The sequence below is a fragment of the Rousettus aegyptiacus genome, unplaced genomic scaffold (assembly GCF_014176215.1).
Source record: "Rousettus aegyptiacus isolate mRouAeg1 unplaced genomic scaffold, mRouAeg1.p scaffold_m13_p_4, whole genome shotgun sequence".
NCBI classification, from domain to species: domain Eukaryota; kingdom Metazoa; phylum Chordata; class Mammalia; order Chiroptera; family Pteropodidae; genus Rousettus; species Rousettus aegyptiacus.
Window position 1 is genome coordinate 21,273,690 of NW_023416307.1, and position 24,003 is coordinate 21,297,692.

Here is a 24,003-nt window from a genome sequence, read left to right on the forward strand (position 1 = left end):
AAGGGAAGTCCAGTTACCAGAAAATACCTTTTCAACCATTACATTTAATTTGCTTCACCTTTTAAGTTAGGTATAAGAGACAGTAAGCACAGAAAGAGCTCAGCTGTGCTATACTTACCTGAGAAATGGTGCTTTTATGTGTTGGTAGACATGGAATGTCCTTCTTCTCTCCCACAACTGAGTTCCTTCCATATACTAACCTGTGTGTTAGAGATTAAAAGAAGCAAAACAAAACAATCTGCAAGAAACAATACCCATGCTTCATATCCCAATCATTCATCAAGAAGATGACATATAATATAAAATAATAACTCTAAAAGACAATATATAATTTAAATCTATATATGATAGTATCTTCTCTGAGAAAGGAGAAGGTGGGGGGAAGAATCCTTGAGTTTTGTGATGGCCAAGGGAGAAGCTTTAGACAGAAGTTGGAATTGGGACTGGTCCTTGAAGGTGGAGTATTTCTATAGACAGGCAGGAGGGTATGCTAGGCCAAGGGAACAGAAGCTTACTGGTGAGAAAGAGCTGGCCAAGTTAGAGAATGTTTAGCAATGCAAATGTTTTAAATATTTAAAAGAGTGTGTATTTATTTTGACAAGGTTTTTGTGAGAGTTGTAGAATTTTTTTCTCATGTTCAAGGTACTTTATAAGAAATTGTTTTAAAATGCTGAAATCAAGCATTTCATAAATCTACAGTTACATTCTCAAAGCAAGAAAGGCAAGCAGCTGCCCATACAGTGCAGAGAAGTGGGAACACCAGGAGTAGCTCAGCTGCATAAAGGCCCTGGACAAGTATTCCGATTGTAGCCTTTGTCCTGCTTATTGTTTAGAATATAAAGTGCAGTTTTGCACTTTTTCAGACCCAAGTTAGATACATTTATACCGCAGATGTTTATCCAGTGCCTGTTATGTACCAGACACTATTCTGTGTACTTTATTATAACCTAAATGCGTACATGCTTCCCATAGCCTATTAAAAGCACAGTCTAAGAATAAGTCAGTTATTTGTTTTCCATAACTTTTTAACTATGTTCGATTCATCTAGACTGTTCATAACGTACTTGTTAAATTGCATAGTGATCAGACAATATATCTATCTACTCAGCTTGCATACATCATTCTGTACAGAATCATGTTAAATAGATATATAGCTGATAATGGTAATAGGAGTACTGTGGATTCAAATTATTTAATAAAACTTCATCATTAAAATGAAAACAAATAATTTTTTTATAATGGCTTGAAATTGTTTTTCATTACTAGGTAAAAAAAGGATGTGCAGTGTGTGGATCACTGTATAGTGACAGAAACATTTTTTAAAGACTATCCCCCATTCCACACCCCTTGTTCTTCTGTTAACTTGCCATGTTAGTTTTATGCTAGCTCTTCTTTCTAGAGAGGCCTCTGCTGTGTTTCTTTTTCTTTTTTCTTTTGTCTTGTGTGTAGACAAGGAAGGTTAGTATAGAAATCCGGGAAGAGAATGTGAGGGGAGCCCTTCTCTTTATTCCTTTCCTTACTTTTTCTCTATGATATGGAAATGGAGTGGTTAGTAAATTACATGAAAAAATACTTAATAAAGAACATGAGAAATACTGTGCTATGCTGTGCTTTTAATAGCAAAATAGGTAGTAGTAGAAATGTTGCAAGAAAAAGTAGAGGCGGTAGGAAAGATGGCCACCAAAGGGAAAGTGTGGAGAAGAATGCTCACAATAATAAGCTATTGTAGAGAATCCATTGCCCGACTAGAAGGCTAAGGTTCTTAAATCATCTCCCCCCTGGTCTCTTCTTAGGGAACTGTAGGGAAGAAAGAATAAGGTAATCTTTGACTCCCATTCCTAGATATTTTTGCTTTTAATCACAATTTCTGACTGAGCATAAAACACATGTCAGTCTTGCATCTCCCCAATGGCACAAAATGTAATAGGCCCATGGACTGGGCAGCAAGACCACACTCGTGCCCTTTGTCTGCTACTAGACTCTACAGGTTACTTCCATATGTACCTAGACCATAGTTTTAAATCTTTTGTCTCTCTAGACTCCTACCTGCCTCTGAACTCCAATAACCAACAGCTTTTCTAGAATTTTCATCCAGCATTCTGAAAACAGAATGCACTTGTAATGATAATACAGTTCTGTGTTTAGGATTTTATTGCCACAGTTTAAACTAAATCAATTCTTATAAATCAGCGAAGTAATAATTCTATATTTCTTTCCCTCCTGAATGTCAACCCATTTTAGAAACATATGCACTTCCCCTTTTTAGGAAAAAAGCAATAAACAACTTTCCTTTTGCTGTTTTTGCTTAGGGACATACACAGAAATCAAAAGTGTAAGAAATTAGTAGGAAAATCAGTTATTTTGCAAAAAGTAAAGCTAATTCTCTCTCTCTTTTAAGTGGTGACAAAATGGACACTTGTAATAGGATTTTAGCTTCAGGAGATATTTATTACCGCAGCACACAAAGTAAAATAAAAAGACCGGAGTTGTTTATTTTATGAAACAGAAGTGGCAGTGCAGGGGTTGGAGAGCACACTGTTCTTTCTGGGATAACAATCCCTTTCCCTAGCAGTAACAGCTCATTTTGTCCTGTTTCAGTGTAGTAATTTTAGTACTTTGAAACTTTGAAATTTATTCAGAATAACAGTTTTATATTTCCAAGCACAGATTGTCATTGCCAGAAAAAATAAACCTAATTTTCCAGGTCATTTTGGGCCACTGTGGCTAGGGTCAGGTTTTGTGTTGAGTTAAAGTAGAGGAAGAAGAAAGAGAAAATGATCATAGAAATATAACATTAACGTTCTGGAAAAATGGTGTGTGTGTGTGTGTGTGTGTGTATCTGTGTGTGTCTGGTGTGTGTGTGTATTGTTTCTTAAAGCAATTACAGTTTTAAAACCTAATGACTATTCGCTTAATATATGACCTAAGATAGTTCATTAGGAAAACAGTTTTTAAAAATTTTACTATGAATCTTGAAAAAAATGCATTTGTGGTTGTCCAAAATACTTTTGCTAGCTGACCATAGAGAATCATAGAGTTTACTAAGGTTAGGTTTCCTAGGGGAAAAATAGGTATTGGAAAAATATACTTTGGAAGCATGCAGATAAGCTTGGATGTGTTACGTATAATTTATGTATGAAGCTAACATTTCTTGAAATTGCTCAATAAAATTTCTTTATGGATTAATCTTTGGTATTTTAGTCTTAGATTTATTTTTATTTTTATTGTTTTCTTATTAAACTTCTTATTTTGAGATCATCGTAGATTCACATACATTTGTAAGAAGTGATACCAAGAGATCCCATATACCCTTCCCTCGGCTTCCCTCAATGGTAACATCTGGCAGAACTATACTACAATATCACAACCAGGATATCGACTTTGGTAACAGTCAAGATATAGAACAGTTTGGTTACAAGGATTCTTCCTGTTGCCCTTTTATAGCGACATTCGCCTTAACCGCCCCCTTCATACACTCTACCACTTCTTCTCCAACCCCTAATCCATGATCCCTGGCAACCAATGATCTGGTCTCCAATAATTTTGTCATTTCAAGAAGGTTCTATAAATGGAATCATGAGCTAGACAGCAAGACCACACTTGACCCCTTTGTCTGCTGCTATGTAACCTTTTGGGAGTAGGGTTTTTTTTCACTCAGTGTAATTCTCTGGAGCTTTATTTAGGTTGTTGCCTATATTAATTGTTTATTCCTTTTTATTGTTGAGTATTATTACATGGTATGAAAATACTATAGTTTGTTTAATCTGTTGAAGAACATCAGAGTTCCCTCCCACACACCCCCATTTTTGGCTATTAAGTACAGAGTTGCTATAAATATTCACATATAGGTTTTTGTGTGAACATATGTTTTCATTTTCTTGGGATAAATGCCCAAGGGTGTAATTGCTAGGTTGTACAGTAGTTGCATGTTTAGTTTTTGAAGACACTGCCAAACCTTTCCAGAGGCTGTACCATTTTACATTCTTACCAGCAATGTGTGAGTGATCCAGTTTCTCTGTATCTTTACCAGCATTTAATATTGCCATTTATTTTTATTTTAGCTTTTCTGATAGGCATGCAGTGATATCTCATTGTGGTTTTAATTTGCATTTTCCTAACTGCTAAAGATGTTGAGTATCTTTTCATGTGCATATTTGGCATCTGTATGTCCTCTTAAGTGAAATGTTCCTTATTGTCTTTTGACCATTTTTAATTGGATTTTTTTTTCTGTTGAGTTTTGAGAGCTCTTTAGATAATCTAGATACCAGTTCTTTGTCAGATATGTGACTTGCAATAATTTTTTCCCCATCTGTAGCTTATCCTTTCATCCTCTTCACAGGGTCTTTTGCAGAGCAAAAGTTTTAAATTTTTATCAAAATCAGGTTATCAGTTTTTCCATTTATGGTCACGCTTTTGGTATCAAGTGTAACAACTCTGTCTACTTTAGATCCTGAAGATTTTCTCCTAGGCTTTTTCCATCTAATGTCATTTTTATGTTTACATTTAACTCCATGATCCATTTTGAGTTATTTATTTTTTTTGTATAGAGTGTAAGGTTTAGATTGAGGTTCATTTTTTTATCCTATAGACATCCAATTGTTCCAGCACCATTTGTTAAAAAAAAAAGCTATCTTTTCTTCGTTGAAATGCTTTTACATCTTTGCCAAAAAATCAGTTAGGCATGTTTATGTAGTTTTATTTTTGGGTTCTCTGGTCTATTCCATTGATCTATATGTCTTCCATCTGCCAGCACCACACTGTCTTGATTACTGTAGCAGTACAGTATGTCTTGAAATCAGGTAAAAGGATTCACTTTATTCTTCATTTTCAAGATTGTTTTAGCTTTTCTAGTTCCTTTGCCTTTCCATATGAATTTGGGAACAATCTTATTTATGTCTAAAAAAATCTGGCTAGAATTTTAATATGAATTATATTAAACTTATATATAAATTTTGGGAGAATTGATATCTTTAATATTTTGAGTCTTCAAACCCATTAACACAGTATGTGTCTCCATTTATTTAGATCTTTGATTTCTTACATCAGCATTTTGTACTTTTCAGCATACACTTTCTGTGCGTGTTATGTTAGATTTACATCTAAGTATTTCATTTTTTGGAGCAATATTTTTGGTATTATGTTTTAATTTCACTGTCCATGTGTTCACACAGTATATGGAAATACAGTTGATTTTTCTGTGTTTATCTTGTCTCATTGACCTTGTTGAACTTATTAGTTCTGGGAGTTTTTTTGTGGACTCCCTAGAATTTTTCTATGTGGACAATCATGCTATCTCAAATAGGGACAGTTTTGTTTCTTCCATTTTGATGTGTATGCACTTTATTTCCCCTTCTTGCTCTGGCTGGAACATACAGCATTATGTTGCATAAGAGCAGAGAGAGTGGATATACTTGCCTGTTCCTTATCTTAAGGGAAAGAGCACTCAATCTTTCATCATTCAGTATAATGCAGGTGTAGGGGGTTTTGTAGGTGCTCCTTTACCAAATTGATTTTTAAATTGGTGGTGCAGCAGATTGACTTATTGATGAAGAAGAGGCCCAATGACCTTATGAAATGGTCAGGGGGTCTCTGTGGCTCAAAAGATCAACTGTCCTGTCTTAAAATGTTTCTCTCAATCTCAGTAAAATTCATTAGCTAGACACTCATTGTTTTATGTAAAGGCGTATTTTTAATGCACATCCTCTAGGAAGGCTAATCATTTCATACTACTGTTACTTTACCTTTATGGGACAGTTTATCGGGTTCTTTTCTCCTTATCCAATTATCAAAAGCATGGGATGGGTGGAGGAAGAAAGGAGGAACATTTTTTGGAGTAGAGAATGCTTCAGTTAGGCAGCAGGAGGTTACTGAATGTCTTTTCTAGTTGGAGCACAGACAGGAGCATTGAAAAGGATCTGAAGCCTAATTTAACCTTTTAAAAATTTGCATCATTTTTTATATTAAATAACTGTAATTTAAGAAGTACGAACACTACATCTGAGTTTATTTTATAATTTATTTTCAAACGGTTAGGCATCTGTTTAATATACTGCATTTGTTAATGCCTCCTCCAAAGCACATCTTATAGGAAGCAAAAACATCCTGCTAATGATAGCCCTTTAGTCAAGAATGACAGCATGTCATTATTTTACTTAAAAAACGAGGAGACTGTATAACACCAAGTTATAAGGATGAAACACAAATTATATTTCACACACACACACACACAAAACCCCAGATAACTTTTACTTCTTTTGGAAGCACAATTATAGTATTTCATATCTTGTCAAGTTTCACAGAAATGTCCTAAGTAATTAGCCCATATAGACACTAAGAATTCGAAAGCATTATTACATATTTTCAGTTGTAGTTTTACTTACAGAAAATTATTTACAGTTTAATAGCACTGAAAACTTTTGTTCAATGTACTTATTGAGCATAGATCACTCAGTGATTCAGATTATATGAGATGAAATCTGGAGACTACTCTTATGGACCTATTATTTTATAATTTGATTATCTTATTTCCTAGATCGTAATGATACCATGTTTTGTCTTTCTTTGCTGAACTTCCAGAAGACCTGTTCTATAAAATGTATTGCTTCACTTATTTTAGCTTTCCCCCATGATCGCTGTGGTATAATAACATTCTAATAGCTTTCACAACTGTGAAGCTTATGCTATTTCTGTTTTGTACATCAGACTGCAAATAAGCTCCACCTTGCAATAATTTTCTTTAGAATAAGGATAGGGTACTTTGCCAGGATCAGGATGAGAACTGTGATTAATAGGCAAAAGGTTAAGGATGAAAGTGCCTTGGAATAAGCAATATAATTTTCAAATTGATGAGAAGGAATCAAAACTCAAGATGGGCAAAGGGATTGTAAGAAAATACTCATCTGCTCTGAATTAGTTCAAGTTTCTTGATGCAGATGAATTATATTACTGGGGACTGACAGTATTTTGAATGGGATTGCAGAGCCACTCTAGGTGATCTTCGAGGATATGTAGAGAGTAAAACAATGTACAAATGTTATTCCATGTATAAAATGACCATGAATTACAACCAGTGAACTCAATTTCAATGCCAGGCAAGATTCTGCAATATAGTATCAAAGGATGATTTGTGAGGATATATTGGAGTACCAATAAAATTGGACCAATTTTGTGTTCATCGAGAGAACAAGCAAGTAGGTCCTGCCTTTCCATTTTGTGTAGAGTTATTAGATTTGAAAACTCTAATAGGCATAGAATATATGGACTTTTTGCAGGCATTTGACAAATTTTGTCATATTCCTAAAAACAATATGAATAAATATAAACTGGTGAAAAAGATAATGAGGTAGTATAATAACCAGTTGAAGAGCTGCCCTTGAAATGTACTGAGTAATGGATCAGCACCAACCAAGGGGATGTGATGTGCTGTCGAGTCCTATCCTCAACGTTGTCATATTTAACATTTTTTTAATTAATGGATTCTATAGTTACCAGGTTTAGAAACTGTAGTAGGCATAGAATATATGAATTTTATGAAGGCATTGGCAAATTTTGTCATAATATTCTTAAAGACGATATGAATAAATTTTGGTTGGTTACAAAGATTTCCTAAATGCCTGTATCTTCAGCACTTATGGGCCTAGTGGGCTCATTCCAACTTAGGGCTTGGTTCTTCTGGGTATGATGTCCAGTCCTTTTCCATATTACCAAACAGAGCAGCCAGAACTGAGGAAGGTAGGTCTCTAAAAAACGTTGGAAGTAATGGATTGGTATATTCAATAGAAAATGAGATGTGGTTTGCACTGCAGTATTTATTATTATTATTATTTTAAATAGGGGGCCTCATTTAATATAAATTGCAGTTATAGTATATAATACCAACATATGAATGCTAAAAATACAAAAGATCATTGTAATCTAAGATTGCTTTAGAAGATATTACTAATGATACCACTAACGAGATATTAGAATGAGGGAAGTTTGAGGCCTCTCTTATTCCGTTTTAGTGAGACCAGCCACACTGAAGTATTCAATTCTGGGCACCATAGTTTGAAACAGATATAGAACACAGGAGCAAGTTCAGAGAAAATTATCTAGAGTGAAGAAGAAATTCAAAACTATGTCATACAGGAAACAGCTGAAGGAATTAGAAGTGTTGACCTAGAGAAGAAGAGATACAGAGTGTTCTTGATAGCTGTCTTCAAATAACATAAAGAGTCTTGGGGTTGTTCAGCATGGTTATGAGGATGTCTAGGACTGGTGGATGTTTCAGAGAGGCCGATTTAGGGTCAGCATGAGAAAACATCTCTAAGCTTGGTATCAGTGGCCATCAGAGAGTGATAGAGTCATTCATTCATCTGCATCCTGCATTGCTGCATTATGGTTTTTCATTTGATTTCTAATATTTGAGTTTAAATGAGAACATTTTTCCTGTAGAAAATTTATTATTTTGTTCCAACCCACCCTTATGCAATAGCATTGATAGGTGTCACTCTTAGTTACAGGAGCCATTTCTAGTCTTAAGAGAGGTGGTATTAAGAGTAAACACTCCTCCAATAATCCAAGTATTGTTTTCACTTTAGTGCCCTGGAGCAAATATTTAATGAAGCTGTCTCTTTTCTTTCGTGAACAGTAAAACAGGTAGAGGCTACTTGAGGAATATTTATGTACTTGACACAGAATCACTTCTCCCTTGACTTTGCTAAAATTCTACTTTTCACTGCCCTAATGTTGACCAGAGATATGTGAACATTATATCTGAAGAAAGTAAGAGAATTTAGCTTAAATACACATTGTAGATAATAAATATGATACAAATGGTCACAGGCGTAGGTGCTGGTTTTAAGAAGACCTTCTCCACCTATCAACTGGTTATTTAACTTCAGTAGTCTTCTAATCTATGAAATGAATTTAACCATAACAACCTGAGAGGAAAAGAACTAATTTAGGGAGACGAGATTAAGTTTAAAGAGTTTTTTCTATTTGTGGTTTTATGACAAAATGTTAAATTCTATAAAAATCATAAAATGTTAAAACTGAACAGGAACTTAGAGTTCATTTGGTCCAATGCCCTAATTTATGAATGAGGAAAATAAGATCTGAAAAAGCCAAGAGGCATCTTCAGGGTCAAGTGCAGTTGGTAGTGAAGGGCCAGTGATTTCTTCCTACTTTGAGGAAAAATCATCTTAAAGATATTTTCATCATTTTAAATTTTATTTTATGGAAAATATTTCAAGAGTAAATCTTTCTTAGAGATACCATGGAGAAATAATTACTCTGAAAGGCTTTTCTAATTCCCAGATTTCATGCAGAGTCAATTTTATCTAGATGTAGGCAGTTATGATTATTATTTCATGACAATACAGTATGCATTTACTTTATTTGAGCAACATGGTTGCAGTAACATCTTCAGTTGAACTTTATTTTTCAGAATTAAAAAATATCATTTTAGTAAATATATGTTCTATTTTCTAGATGCCCCCTGAAGAAAAAGTTTGTAAGTACTGTGGAGTCAGCTATCTAATACTTCATGAGTTTAAAGCTATGGAAGAAAAAGTGAAAGCGATGGAAAAAGAGATGAAATTTTATCAAGGAAGTGTAGAACGTGAAAAGAGGCTTCAAGAAAAGCTGCAGTCTCTTAGCCAAGATTTTGAACAGTACAAAATTGACAATGAATCCAAAACAGAAAGGTTGGAATATGTTATTTTTTTCTGTCATTTATTTAGTTTAAAAGTAAGGTGCAGAAAATATATAGGCTTTCAGTGTTCTTCTAGAATTCTCTATATTAGGTATAATTTATACTTTAATACATTTGAGTTTTTTTTATTAATAATTACTGAGTATAATTATTAATTATAGTTTGAGCATACTTTGAAGCATATATTTACCCTCTGAATGATTAAAAACCAGTTAATTCAGTAACTGTTGAGATGAGTTAAGTTTTATGTTTCTCAAGATATATATTTTAATTTTATCATTAGGAAGATTTGTCTGAAAAATCAGGTAAATTTTGGTAGTTTTTGATACCTAACATTTGTTTTAAATGGCCTTGAATATTTAGATTTATAGGACAAGATTTTCATGTTTTGAAAATTATTTCAAAACATTAAAATTGGTACATGATTCGAAGTCACTGAAATTGAAATAAAATTAAACAATGGGTTCCTAATGCTGTCAAATCTAATCAACAATTTAGTTTGCCTAAAGACACTTCAGTGAGCTGGTACAGACACTTCTATAGAAGGGTTTTTAGATTTACCTTTTTCCTTTGAATGAATATTTCTCCATTTAAAATGGTGACAGTTTGTGTTTAAAAACCTTGAATTAATAAATTTAATGAATATCATGACTTTTTAAAAACAAACTTTCTTAAATCTCTTGGGATTAAATACTTCTATTAAATTTTATTACAGATTTTAATAATTACATTAAATGTTAGTTAGGCCCAAAATTTCTTAGTTCTTTACCAGGAAAATTATGTTATAGTGTTTTAAATTTCAGACCTGATAATAAAGTATTTCATACTATTCGAATGAAAAAATAAAAAATTTAAAGTATTCAGTTTAGAATTTTAAATTTGGAGGGTTTTTGCTTGTCAGAGAATCTTTTGTTTGGTCTTATGCACACTTTCTTTAACAAAAGATTGTATTATATAAGTACATAAATACACCAAATAAAACAAGTCTATAGAAGAAAAAGCAAGAAAGTCTCTTTTTATGCTTTCTTCTTATTGGAGACAAAACCACTTTTAATGGTTTGCTGTAGCTCTTTCTAGATTCTTCATCATGCCTTTTACTGTATTACAGATATCTTTCTTTAATATGTGTAATGTATTATATATAATCCATGTAATTTTAAAAATATTTATCTTTTAATAGACTAGTTTTTAACATATGATTGTGGGACTTTTGCTACTTAACTATATATTGGAAATTGTTCCATGTTAATGTATGTAGATCTACCTTGTTCATAACTGCTGCAACATTTCCTTACTAAGAATATGCCAGATTTACTTAACCATTTCTCTTTTCAACATTTAGATTATTTCTAATATTTATTATTATGTATCATATTTAAAATTATATTTATGTGTATATATGTTTTCCATAGAATAAATTCCTAGAAGTGAAATTACTGAAAGGAAGTAAATGCCAATTTAAAAATTTCGATTGATATTATACAAAATTGTCCTTTCAGAAGATAGCATTAACTTATATTTGGCCAATAGGTTATAAAGTGGTTATTTTCCTATTTCTTGTTAATATTGGAATCTTCTTAATTTTTCTCAAATTTTCACTTTTTTCTTGAATGAAAAAGTGTTATTTTATTATTTAATTTGTGTTATTGCACATGGCAGAAGAGGCAAGGGAGCTTTCTGGGGTGTCTTTTTTAAGGGGACTAATCTCATTCACCCTTATGACCTCCCAAAGGCCTTACTTACCCATATACCACCATGTTGGGGAACAGGGTTCAACTTATGACTTTTGGGGGACGCAAATATTTGGTGCACAGGAATGGGTCAGCCCTACCCTTTGAACTTCATTATGTTTTGATATTTTGTAGAATAAGTGTTTGTTTGTTTTGTTTTTTAGGTTATCTTGGCTTTTCTAATATACTTTCTCTTCTGGATGAACTTGAGAATTAGCTTATCGGATTCCATAAAACATTCTGTATTATGATTTAGATTGGAGTTGCCTTTACTTTCTAGAGCAATTTGACATCTTGAGAATTGACAGCTTTATAATCTTGAAACTTATCCTGGAGCATGGCATTTTCCTCCCATTTATTCAAGTCTATCTTTATTTTATTATTATTTTTTTAAATTGAGGTAACTTTGGTTAATAACATTATATAAATGTCAGGTGTACAACATTATATTTTGATATCCATGTACACTATAGCTTGCTCACCACCAAAAATCTAGTTTCTATCCATCATCATATATTTGAACCCTTTTACCTACTTCATACCCCCACTTCTGGTAACCATTAATGTTATCTATACCTATGAATTTGTCTTCTTTAAATTCCTCAATAAAGTTTTATAATTTTCTTATACATTTCATATTAATTTAATTCCAGCACTTATAATTTTTGTCTATATTGGAAATGGTATTTTTTCATTACATTTTAATTTTTCTGAATGCTATTGATTTTTGCATATTGATTTTGTATCTACCTCCCTTACTGAATTCTTTTATTGTTTGTATCTGTTTTTTAGTTCATTTTCTTGAATATATTCTATATATATAGATAGATATACACATGCACATATTTATATGTCTCATTATATGCAAATAGTAACTGTATTGCATTTTTATTTCTAATAGTTAAACCTCTTCACCCCTTACCCCTTCTTTTTGTCTCTTCAACTTGGATTGGACCTTTAGAACAGTGTGGGATAGTAAATTTGTAGAGTGCATCTTGGTCTTATTTCTGATTTAACGTAAACCCATCCAGTATATTTCTGTATTAAATAGGATATTTGATATAGGTTTCTGAAAGATGCTTTTTATCAAAGGAATTACTTTTATATTTCTCGATATTTAAGGCTTATTTTTTATTAGGAATAGTTATTGAATTTTAATAAATGCTTTCCCACCTTCTATAGGGATGATCATAAGATTTTTCTCCTTTAATCTGTTAAAGTAGTAAATAATACTAATAGATCTTCTGACATGGAGCTATACTTGCATTTTTGATATAAAGCTATTTTGCTTATGGTATGTTTTTCAAGGTTCCCTAATTTATGTAATTGCTTACTTTCTTCACAATTTTTTACACAGCTAGGAACACTCTGTACTACTTTCCCATAAATACTCCCTTTAAATATGTGTGTGTGTATAAAGGAAATTTTTTATGGGAATAGTAAGTGGGACAACATCATTCATCATAAATAGAAGGTAAAAAATAAATATATAAATATTAAAATAAAATGTGTTTTGTCTCTGTACCACTAAAAAATTGCCCATATTATTAATTATATGTGAAATAGTTTATGAAGAGTATTCTTGTAATATGGCGCTGGATTAATTTCTTAGTGTTTTACATAGCTTTTTGCATCTATGTTTTCAGGTGAGGTTGGCCTTTAGTTTTCTTTATAAAGATTGGCTTATACTAGCCTCTTAAAAAAGGTTAAGAAAGCTGCCATCTTTTGTGTGCCCCAGATATTTTGAGTAACACATTGCCGCTCTGAAAGATCTCCTTCATAAAAAATGTGCCTTTTATCTCTTTTGGGTAGTAGAATTTTGATGACCTGTTATGTTTCCCTATAATTATTGGTTTATTTATGGATTTTACCTCTTCTTGAATCAATTTTGGAAATTGATATTTTCCCCGAAAATCAAGCATTTCCCTAACATTTTAAATTTCTTGGTATTTAGTAATATGTAGTATCTTTTTATTTAAAAGTTTTCCTTTGTATCTGTTTTACCTTCTGTCTTTTTTGGGGTTAATTATTTGTGTTTGAGGGAGGGAAGGAGGAGAGAGTGAGTGAAGCATAAAGAAGGGAGAAAACTTTTTTCTAGGATTTTAGCTTAATAGATCAAACCTATTTCTTTTCTATTTCATTAACTTATACGATTATTTATATTTATTTATTATCCTTTAGAAATATTACTTTTCTTACGAGTTACTTCATCAAAGACTTGGTTAATTTATTTTTATTCTCTTTTTTCTAGTAATTCCATTTAAAGTTATCAAATTTCCCTGTGGGAACAAGATTTGGAAACAACGAACATTTTGATAATAGTGTTTTGTTTTCATTTACTTTTAAATAAGATAGAAGTTCAGTTTCTATTTACTTTTTCATCTAACAAATTCTTGGAAGAATATCTTTACGTTTCTAAGTGGATAGATTGTGGGCTTTTTTTTTTGGCTATCTTTTTGTTTATGTTCATTTTTATTCCACTGTAGACAGAGAATGTGACTTATTTAGAAGAACTTATCGAGAACTTAATAAACAGTGAGTTTTTTGGAAATACTTCATAGCTATTTGAAAAGGATACATATTCTTTGTTTTAGGGACATAGTTTTTAATAGATCCATTAAGTTATACTGGTTAAATGTTCTATTCAAATCTATATTTCTTTACTTATTTTTGACTATTTCATTTGACAAATCATAAGGGAATATTAAAGTCTTCCAAATGAATATAGATTTGTCAGTTTTTAGCCATTTCAAAGTTAAATTGATGGGATATATAGAACCTATCTTTTTTGATTATATATATTAATAAGAGAATATTTTTCTGGAGCTATTTCAATTTTTTCTAATATTTGATTTTTAAAATTATATTTTATATTCTTACACTTCACAAATGTTTTATACTGACTTAAAAAATTAATAAACTTTAATTTTTAGAGCAGTTTTATGTTTATAGCAAAATCTAGTGGAAAGGACAGAGTTCCCAGATGCTCCTGTCCCTGCACACCCACAACTTCCCCCACTATCTGCATCCCACACCACAGTGATACATTTGTTACAGTCAGTGAGCCTACATTAACACATCATTATCACCCCCAAATCCATTTGTTTACATTAGGGTTTACTCTTGATGTACATTCTGTGGGCTTTGACAAACGGGTAATGCCAGGTATCCACCACTGTAGAATCATACAGAATAGTTAAATTGCCCTGGAAATCTCCTATGTTCTCCCTATTTGTCCTTTCCCTCCCTCTAAGGACTGGCGACCATTTATCCGTTTGCTGCCTCCATAGTTTTGTCTTTTCCAGAATGTCATAGAGTTGGAATTATATAATATGTAGCCTTCTTCAGATTAGGTTCTTTCACTTAGTGATATGCATTTAAGTTTCCTCCATGTTTTTTCATGGCTTGATAGCTTATTTCTTTTTAACACACGACAATATTCCATTGTCTAGATGTACCATAGTTTATTCATTCATCTACTGAAGGACATTTTGCTTGCTTCTACTTTTAGCATTTATAAATAAAGCTGCTATAAATATCCATGTGCACCTTTTTTTGCATAGACATACATTTTCAATTCCTTTGGTAAACACCAATGAGTATGGTTACTTGATTACTGGATCATACAGTAAATATAGGTTTTTTTTTTGTTTTTTGTTTTTTGGGGTTTTTTTTTTTTTTTGGTAAGTAATCACCAAACTGTCTTCCAAAGAGGCTCTATCACTTTGCATTCCTAGGGGCAACAAATGAGAGTTCTTGTTACTACACTGTCACTAGCATTTGGTGGTGTTGGTATTTTGGATTTGGGCCATTCTAATAGGTGTGTAATAATATCCCATTGTTTAATTTGCATTTCCCTCATGACATATGATGTTAAACATCTTTTCATATGCTTGTTGTCTGTATATATTTCTTGCTGAAGTGTTTGTTCAGGTCCTTTGCCCATTTTTAAATCAGATTGTGTATTTTCTTGTTGAGTTTTAAGAGTTCTTTGTATATTTTGGATAAGAGTTCTTTGATAAAGGACTGTTGCAAATATTTTCTCCCAGCCTGTGGCTTATCTCCCAACTCTCTCGACGTTCTCCTCTGCAGAACAGACATTTTTAAATTTAATGAAGTCAAGCTTATGTGGTTGTTTCAGCACCATGTGTTAAAGAGACTATTTTTACTCCATTGTGTTGCCTTTGCTCTTTTGCCAAAGATCAGTTGACTGTATTTATGGGGGTCTATTTCTAGACTCTCTATTCTGTTCTATCAATCTCTTGTCTATTCTTTCACCAGTGCCACGCTACCTTGACTATTGTAGCTCTATAGTAAATCTTGAAGCCAGGTAGTGTGAGTCCTCCAGTCATGCTGATCTTTAATATGGAGTTGGCTAGTCTGTCTTTTACCTCTTCATATAAACTTCAGAATCTGTCTGTATTCACAAAATAACTAGCTGAGATTTTGATTGGGATTGGATTAAATCTATAGGTCAAGTCAAGAAGATTAATTGATATCTTGACAGGATTGAGTCTTCATATCTGCAAACATGGAATATCTCTCCATTTATTTAGTTCTTTGTTTTCATTCATCCAAGTTGTGTAGTTTTCCTCATATAGGTCTTATACATATTTTGTTAGAGTTTGTTAGGGTTATACTTAAATATTTCAGTTGGGGGACACTAATGCATATGGTAATGTGTTTTTAATTTTAAAATCCATGTGTTTATGGTATAGGAAAGTTACTGACTTTTGTGTGTTAACCTCGTATCTAGCAATCTTGCTTATTAGTTCCAAGAGTTTTTTTGTTGATTCTTCCAGAATTTTGAATAGCAAACCAGCTTTCGAATAAATCCCACTTGGTTTTAGTATATAATTATTTTTATATAATTTGCATTTTATTTGTTAATATTTTGTTAACACTTTTTACATCTATGTCTGTGAGAGATATTGATCTGTAGTTTTCTTTTCTTGTAATGTCTTTGTCTGGTTTTGGAATTTGGGTAATGCTGCCCTCATCGAATATGTTTGGAAGTATTTTCTTTGCTTCTATTTTTTAGAAGGGAGAATTGATGTGATTTGTTCCTTGAATGTTTGGTAGAATTTACCAAACAACTCATCTGGGCCTGGTGCTTTCTATTTTGGAAATTTATTAATTATCAATGCAATTTCTTTAATAGATACAGTTTTATTCAGGCAGTCTATTAATTTTTGTGTGACTTTTGCATTTCTTTCAAGGAATTGGTACATTTCATATAATATATGCCTGCCATTCATATCAAAGTTGTGGGCATGGATTTATTCATAATAATAATAATCCTTTAATAATAATAATAATAATCCTTTAATAATAATCCTTTTAATGCTCATGGAATCTCTAGTAATATAGCTCTTCATTTCTGATACTAGCAATTTCTGCCTTTTTTTCTTTGTTAGACTTGCTTAAGATTATCAATCTTATTGATCTTTACAAAGAACCAGCTTTTGGTTTTGTTGATTTTTCTCTATTGATTTCCTGTTTCAATGTCATTGATTTCTGCTTTAATTATTATTATTTTTTTCCTTTGCTTGCTTGTATTCACTCTTCCTTTTCTGGTTTGCTAAGGTGGAAGCTTAGATTATTGATTTTAGATCTTTTTGCTTTTCTAATAAATGCATTCAATGCTATACATTTCCCTCTAAGCACTGCTTTTGCTGCAAACCACAAATTTTAATAAGTTGTATTTTCATTTTTATTTAGTTTAGAGTTTTTTTTTAATTTCTCTTGCAGATTTCTTCTTTGACCCATATATTATTTATAAGTGTGTTGTTTAATCTCCAAGTATTTGGGGATTTCTCATATCTTTCTGTCTTATTTCTAGTTTAATTTTATTGTGGTCAGTGCACAGACTTTGTATGATTTTTATTTTAAATTTGTTAAGATGTGTTTTATGTCCCAGAACATTGTCTATCTTGGTGAATATTCCATGTGAACTTAAGAAGAATGTATATTCTGCTGTCGTTGGATCAAATAGTCCATAGATGTCAATTATATCGATTAATGGTGCTGTTGAATTCAACTATGTCCTTACTGATTTTCTGTCTAATGATTCTATCAGTTGCTAAGAGTGGAGTATTAGAAGTCCTCAACTCTAATTGTAAATTTGTTTATTTCTCTTTGAGTACTATAATTTTTACATCATACATTGTGTAGCTCTGTTACTTGGTATGAGCACATTTAGGATTGTTATGCCTTTTATTATTATATAGTTGATCCTTTTATCATTATAAAGTGTCCTTCTTTGTCTCTAGTAATTGTCTTTGCTCCAAAGTCTATTTTATCTGATATTCATATAGCCAGTACTGCTTTTTTAAAAAAATTTTTTTACATGGTATTTTTTTTTTTCATTCTTTACTCTCATCTTAACTATGTCATTGAATTTGAAATCAGTCTTGTAGACAGCATTGGTTCTGGAGGCTCCCAGCTGAGACCCTCTGACACAGGATATGGGTGGGGAACAGTGCTAGGAGAGCCGCTACTCCTGTTTTGCACTGCCTTGTTTGGCCTCTTTGCTGCCAGTTAGGTATGGAGGTTTCACTGACATGAGAAGAAGGAAAGTGATATGTTTATTACTACCAACTTGGACTACTTTGTTTAGACTCATTGGTGCAGGAAGGGGTTGGAGGCTGAACTCCCCACTGGCCTCACTGGTACTACCCTGGTGGGAGAGTTGAAGTACATCTTACTTTTGCAAGAGGAGAATGAGAGCTCCAAGGCTTTTCCCTGTCTGGGGTATATGGGAGACAGTAAAGAAATTCAGAGATCTCGTTGCCTTAGTTTTTCTCAAGTGCCAAGGTCCCTAGGTCATCTGCCTTCTTCTTCCTTTCAGAGTCTTCCTATGCTTGTGTTGTACTATGATCAGCATTTTTTAGTTGTACAAGTGAGAACCTGGGAGTAATGAGGCTACCCATCTTGCTTATGAGGCTACTCCATCTTAGTTATGACCTTAGGTTTGTTTTTTAGTCAAATTGATTGTTGCTTTGAATAACTAAGAACATTTTTTTTAAAAAAGGTAATTGATTAAATTTCTATGAATGTCAGTAGCTAGCTTGCAAAAGTCAGTGGTTATATAAATACATCTCTACATGCCTGCTAAACATTTCCTCTTTGACTTGTCTTCTTCTCATTCCAAATTGAGACTGTGCATGGAGATTTAAGCAGCAGTAGGACAGGCCTGTCCATGAGGAACTAGACACAGAGTTCTATTGATTGTAGTTAGCCATTCTCACAAATCAGATAAGCCATATAACACAAGTGTAGAGCAGTCAGCCCAAGGAAGGGACATTGATAGGTACCAAGGGTTCAGAGACCCAGGCCGAGTCCACAATTTGGGATAAAATTAACACAGACAGTGTCTCTGAGTTTATAAATAAAGAGAGGTGGAGGAAATACATACACCTAGCTGGAGTTGGGGGTGATAAGGCAAACAAGGCAGATTTAGTTAGTCACAATCTTCCTCTGCCAAACCTATTTCCCGCATAGACCGTTTTATCAGTTAGAAATGCATTCTGCAACAAGTGGCTTAATGGACAAGGGTTTATTTGTTTCTTGAATCAAGAAGAAGGGGTATAGGCAGCTCAGCAATGTCACCCGGGACCCAGCCTCTTTCCATCTCTCACTGCATCTTTCTCAGTGAGCAGACCTTCAGTCTCATGCTATTTTTGTCATGATTTCACAATGGCTTCTGCACTGTCAGAAGGCAGGAATATGAAGGGGGAAGCAGTCAGGGGAAATGTCTATATTAGACTAAGAGCTTTCCCACAAGTGCAGGGGTGTCTGGGGGACAGACTTCAGGGAGTTGGCTCACTGCTTCCTGAAATGACGCCAGGTTTTGTTGTAAGGAAGAAGACATTTGAAGGGCCTGCCTCACTTGACCATAACATTTCCACCCAGAAAATGACATGCACATACTTACTTTAGTTCCTTGAGAGGAAAAAAATAGTATCTCATGAAAAGAAGTATATAATGGGCTCCCTTTTTTAAAAATTCTTGTCTTCTGTACATGTGTTGTCTAGGCTCTGCTTTTTCTACTTTTGCAGTATTCTTTGGTGTTTATGGAAGTAGTGTAAGAGGTATACATGTTAAAAATATTTGGGACAACTGAATTTTCAATAATCAAGATTTTATAGAACAGGAAACTGATGTAGAAGTATAGTTCTCATGGGGGTATACTTCTAAGGAAATTATTTTAAATCTCTGGAGGCCTTCTCAAACCCTCACTTCTCTCCCAAAATTCCGATATGTCCCTCTTGGGGCAGACTGAGACTGCAGTGAAATTAGAGCTGTTACTGATATGAATGTGATTGGGAATATGAACGTGGGGAAGACAGGAAAAATGATTGAGTACCATTCGGAAAATTCTTTTCCAGGCCACTGGAAAATGGCTCCAATAGACACAGTTTGTTAACAAACAAATTAAACCTATAAGTTCATACCACATTTTTCTTGACCTCGATGTATAAACTTACGTTTATTATATTGATATTTGTACTATCCATTACTTAAATTTTGAGAAAACCGAACAAGTTTTATTCACATCATGTAGATCTAAGACCAGCTAATCCTTTTATCATCTTTTCATTTTTCTTTCACGCCAGCACTGGATTGTGTTCCAGACCAAAGTTCTTAGGTATAGAGCATACTGTTTTCCTTTATTGCTTCTCTCTGTGGACACTTGCAAACAGTAAATAAAAGTTGACAAGATGTTTTCACTATTGGTATAAATACTGTTTACATGGGTTTCCTTGTTACTAGATCTGGCAAGGTTAGAGAGATTGATATTTATTCAACAACATTGATAGACCTATGTATGTATGCGTATCTTTTATTACCAGTATAACTTTGAAAGCCCTTCTGTGTATCGTTATGTTGTTGCTATAGCAACATGGATACCAAAATAAGGTACCTTTTTTTTCTGCTTTGTCTTTTTAAAGGAGGCCTTTCCCCCCAAGCTTTTAAATCAGTATCGTAGAGTTTCAGTCCCAGACATTCACTATTCTTTCTATTTGTCTTTCCACTTGAATTTCCCTTACTTAAAATTAGTTATTTATCATTATAACATAAAACACAATTTTTATTGGACTAAATCCTAGTGGAAATTATAAGGATGAATGAAGGGAAGCAGTGTATGATATGATATAAATAGTAGAGCCTCTGCTGTTATCTAGCCCTGTGACCTCGTCTTGTAATCATTTTGTATTTTTGTTCCTTCATCTATAAAATATTCAGAGAAACCCCTACTTCACCCAGATGATACACATATTACTTTGTGCTTGGCAGGAATTCAGTTATGTTTGACTTCTCTTACCTTTCTTTTTATTCCTTTCCATGTTTGTGAGCTAAGGTTAATAGCACACAGCTTTTTATTTTCCCTGTAAGTATTATCACATTCCCACCTACCTTGGATAGCTAAACATTGCCTAATATCACAAGGGAAATTCTTGGGTCTATAATAAATACCCTGATCTCAGCCATACCACAACAATTAATTCCGGTTTAATTGGGGTTTTACAATTTCTAGCCCAACTTTGATTAGGTCCATGTCCTGTGTTTCTGCTCAGTGGAGTAGAGATTTTATAGAAAGCATAACTTTAGAACTTAAATGTTATTGTAATTTATTATACTCCCATTTTCCTAAAAGGGTATGAGTGTTTTAAAGAAAATCATAAAATTAACAACATAGAAGGGGAAAAAAGGGAGGGAGGTGTTGGAGAAAAACCAAGAAACCAAATATGTCAACCCTGGGGATCAACAGTTAAATTGAGCTTTCCTGTAACTCCTTTTACCTGAACTTAAGGCATTTCTGAACTTACAGACTTTTGTAGGAGCAGGAATGGAGTAGGGGTTGGGAAAGTAGGTTTTATTTATTTAGTTTGTTTATATATTTATATAAGCAAGGCTGACTTAGTACTAGACGAAATCTACGTGAAGTCTCTAACACAATTCAGAAGGCAGTCAGACTTTAGTAAGAACCTATACTATCTATGTATCTGAAGCGAATCTTAATAGGCAATAGATGGCTGCCACTCAAAGCTGGGCTCCATGCTGCTATTCATTAAGGAAGCAGCCAAACTATTAAAGGACACAGCCACGGCTTGCCTTTCTGTTAGCTTTCTCTCTGTCCTCTTCTCTCCACCCACCGCCTTACTGCTTCACTTAGCACCAGGCTTGAACAAACAAGTCCTGTCATGTCATTTTAGCTTGAGAGTAGTGTGATATTTATTTGTTGCAGGTTCGAATTGATGCATCTTCAGAAAAGTGTGCAGTTTGGTTTCTTCTAAAATTCTTTATGTATTACTTACATATTTCTAAGTGGAAACAGTTTCAAATTGGGGAAAAATGAGTTAATTCATTAATGATCAACAATTCCTGAAATATCCAATTTGTAGACGGCTAAAAAAAACGAAAAGATTAAGTAACAGTGCTCACACAGCTCATTAAATTCTTTGTCTTTTCTATAATGTCCCTATTTGGATTAGTTAAAGAAACCAAACAAATGTGGCTATGGCAATCGATGGAATGAAGACATTGTCATTAGAGACCTGTTTGGAAGGGACAGAACACACCGGATCTTGACTCTTATCTTGTTGGACTGAAGAAACCCAATTGAATAAAAAGCCGTTCATTATTATCAAGAGACAGGTCAATTGAGTTCGCAGAACTATTAGGGAAGCTGTCCTTGGAAGCAGTGTGAAGAACTCAACAAGACATCTTCATGTGTTACTGGCCTTATTTTAAAGTAAAACGAAGATGTGGTAAGAATGGAATTCGTTCCCTTCTTTCCATTAGTCAAAGTGGCTCCATGTCTGAAATTACTAGTTTGGACATCCATTCTTTGTTTATAGACACCTCATCTTCCAACTTGATCAGTTTTATTGAGGTCTGAGGTCTGTTGATGCCTTTATCTTCTCTCTGTCTCTGTTATCATTTTATTTTTAAATCCAGCTTAGTTTTCATGGTTTGTGACGTTAACCATTCTCTTGACAGTATAAAGTGCCTTGTCCCATTATCCTGTCATCATATCAGCCTGGAAAACCCCTAATATAGATAACTCCAACTAACCACACTCTTTGTACTTGTACCCTAGCCTTCAGGAACCTGATACTGTCTATTATTCCTCTTTCTATAATATTTTTACCTTCTCTTTCTCTACATACTCCTTCCTTTCCAACAGCATTTCCTCAAGACTCTCTAAACATACAAAGAAAAACTTCACTTAATCCGACGCTTCTTTCAGCTATTGCCTTAGCGCCCTCCTCTTTTTCATACTAGTCTTATCAAATAAATTATCTAGACTTAGTGTCTTCATTTTCTTAATTCCGCATACACCCTAGCTCATTGTAATCTGGCTCCCTCAGCATCATTTCAAAGAAAACATCCTATTTCAGGTCACGAGTTACTTCCATGTCACTAAATCTAAAAAAAAAAAATGCTTGTTCTTTAGTTTCCTTGACTTCTTTCCCCTTCTATTCCTCTTTTCCTTCTATGATATCATATTCTTCCAGGGTTTGTGTTGCTCCTCATGATACCTGTTCCTTCTCATTATCTTTTCCTGGCCTCCCAGCTCTTCCCGCACTGGAGCCATTCAGGGCACTGTCCACAGCTCTCTTTTTCGTTGTATATTCTTTCTTCAATTTTCAGTTGATATTACTCAATTCCAAGGCTTCAGTTATGCTGTTTGTGTTGCAGGCTTGTGATTTTCCACGGCCACTTCTAACTTATCCTCTGACCTCCAGAGTAATATATTCAATGCATTCAACCTCTCCACCTGGCTGTATCACAGACTTCACCAGTGCCCCAATGTGAACTGGTCATCCTCCTTCCACACCCGTTACTCTTGTGTTTTTAACATCAGGAAATGTCATCCCCGTCATCACTCTGCAGTGTTAAGGTAGTGTTAAAAGTATGGGTTCTGCAGTCGGACTGCCTGGATTTGAATCTTAACTCCACAAGTTATTAGTGATATGGAATTGTGGAAAATTACTTAAATACTCTTGCCTCAGTTTCCTAGACTACAAAATGGGATTAATAATATTACCTACATTACATGGTTATCCTGAGTATAAAATAGGGTTGTTATGAGGTTTATATATATCTAAACTTAATAAAATATATGAATTACTTATATCACAAACTGTAATTATGATTATCAGTCCTCAGCATCACCCTTGATTCGTCCTATTGTATCATCTTCCTCTTAATATCTCTTGAATCTGTCCATATATTTCTCATTCCATTTAGCCATCACCATCCTGGTCCATGCTGTGTTTGAACATCTACCCTACATGAACTGTTGTCCATTTCTAATCCATTCTTTACTCTGGAACCCAGATAATTATGTTAAAATAGATATCTGGTCATTACACTCCACCACTTTACCTTAGAACAAAGTGCAGAATGCTCTCTCTAGTTTGAAGCCCTTGGTTAGCCTTCCATCCTCACTCTCTTTATTCTCGTCACCTTAGATCTTTTTTCTGTGCCTAGAAGGCACCATCCTCTCAACTCTGATCCTCTGAATGTGCTATACCTTCTACTTGGGACTCTTCCCTCTTCCACACC

The 24,003-nt window shown here is 33.7% G+C and overlaps 1 protein-coding gene across 3 annotated transcripts in view; it reads left to right on the plus strand.

Annotated features, from left to right (window-relative positions):
• Positions 1–24,003, plus strand: part of LEKR1 (leucine, glutamate and lysine rich 1) — a 155,569-nt gene that overhangs the window by 4,591 nt on the left and 126,975 nt on the right. Inside the window, exon 3 of one of the 3 annotated variants that reach the window (XM_016143430.2) lies at positions 9,472–9,686. The exons of 1 other annotated variant lie outside the window; for it this stretch is intronic. In XM_016143430.2, the coding sequence (XP_015998916.2) occupies positions 9,472–9,686 (215 nt within the window). The remainder of the gene's footprint in view (positions 1–9,471; positions 9,687–24,003) is intronic. One more of the 3 variants, XM_036219152.1, reaches the window with a different exon arrangement.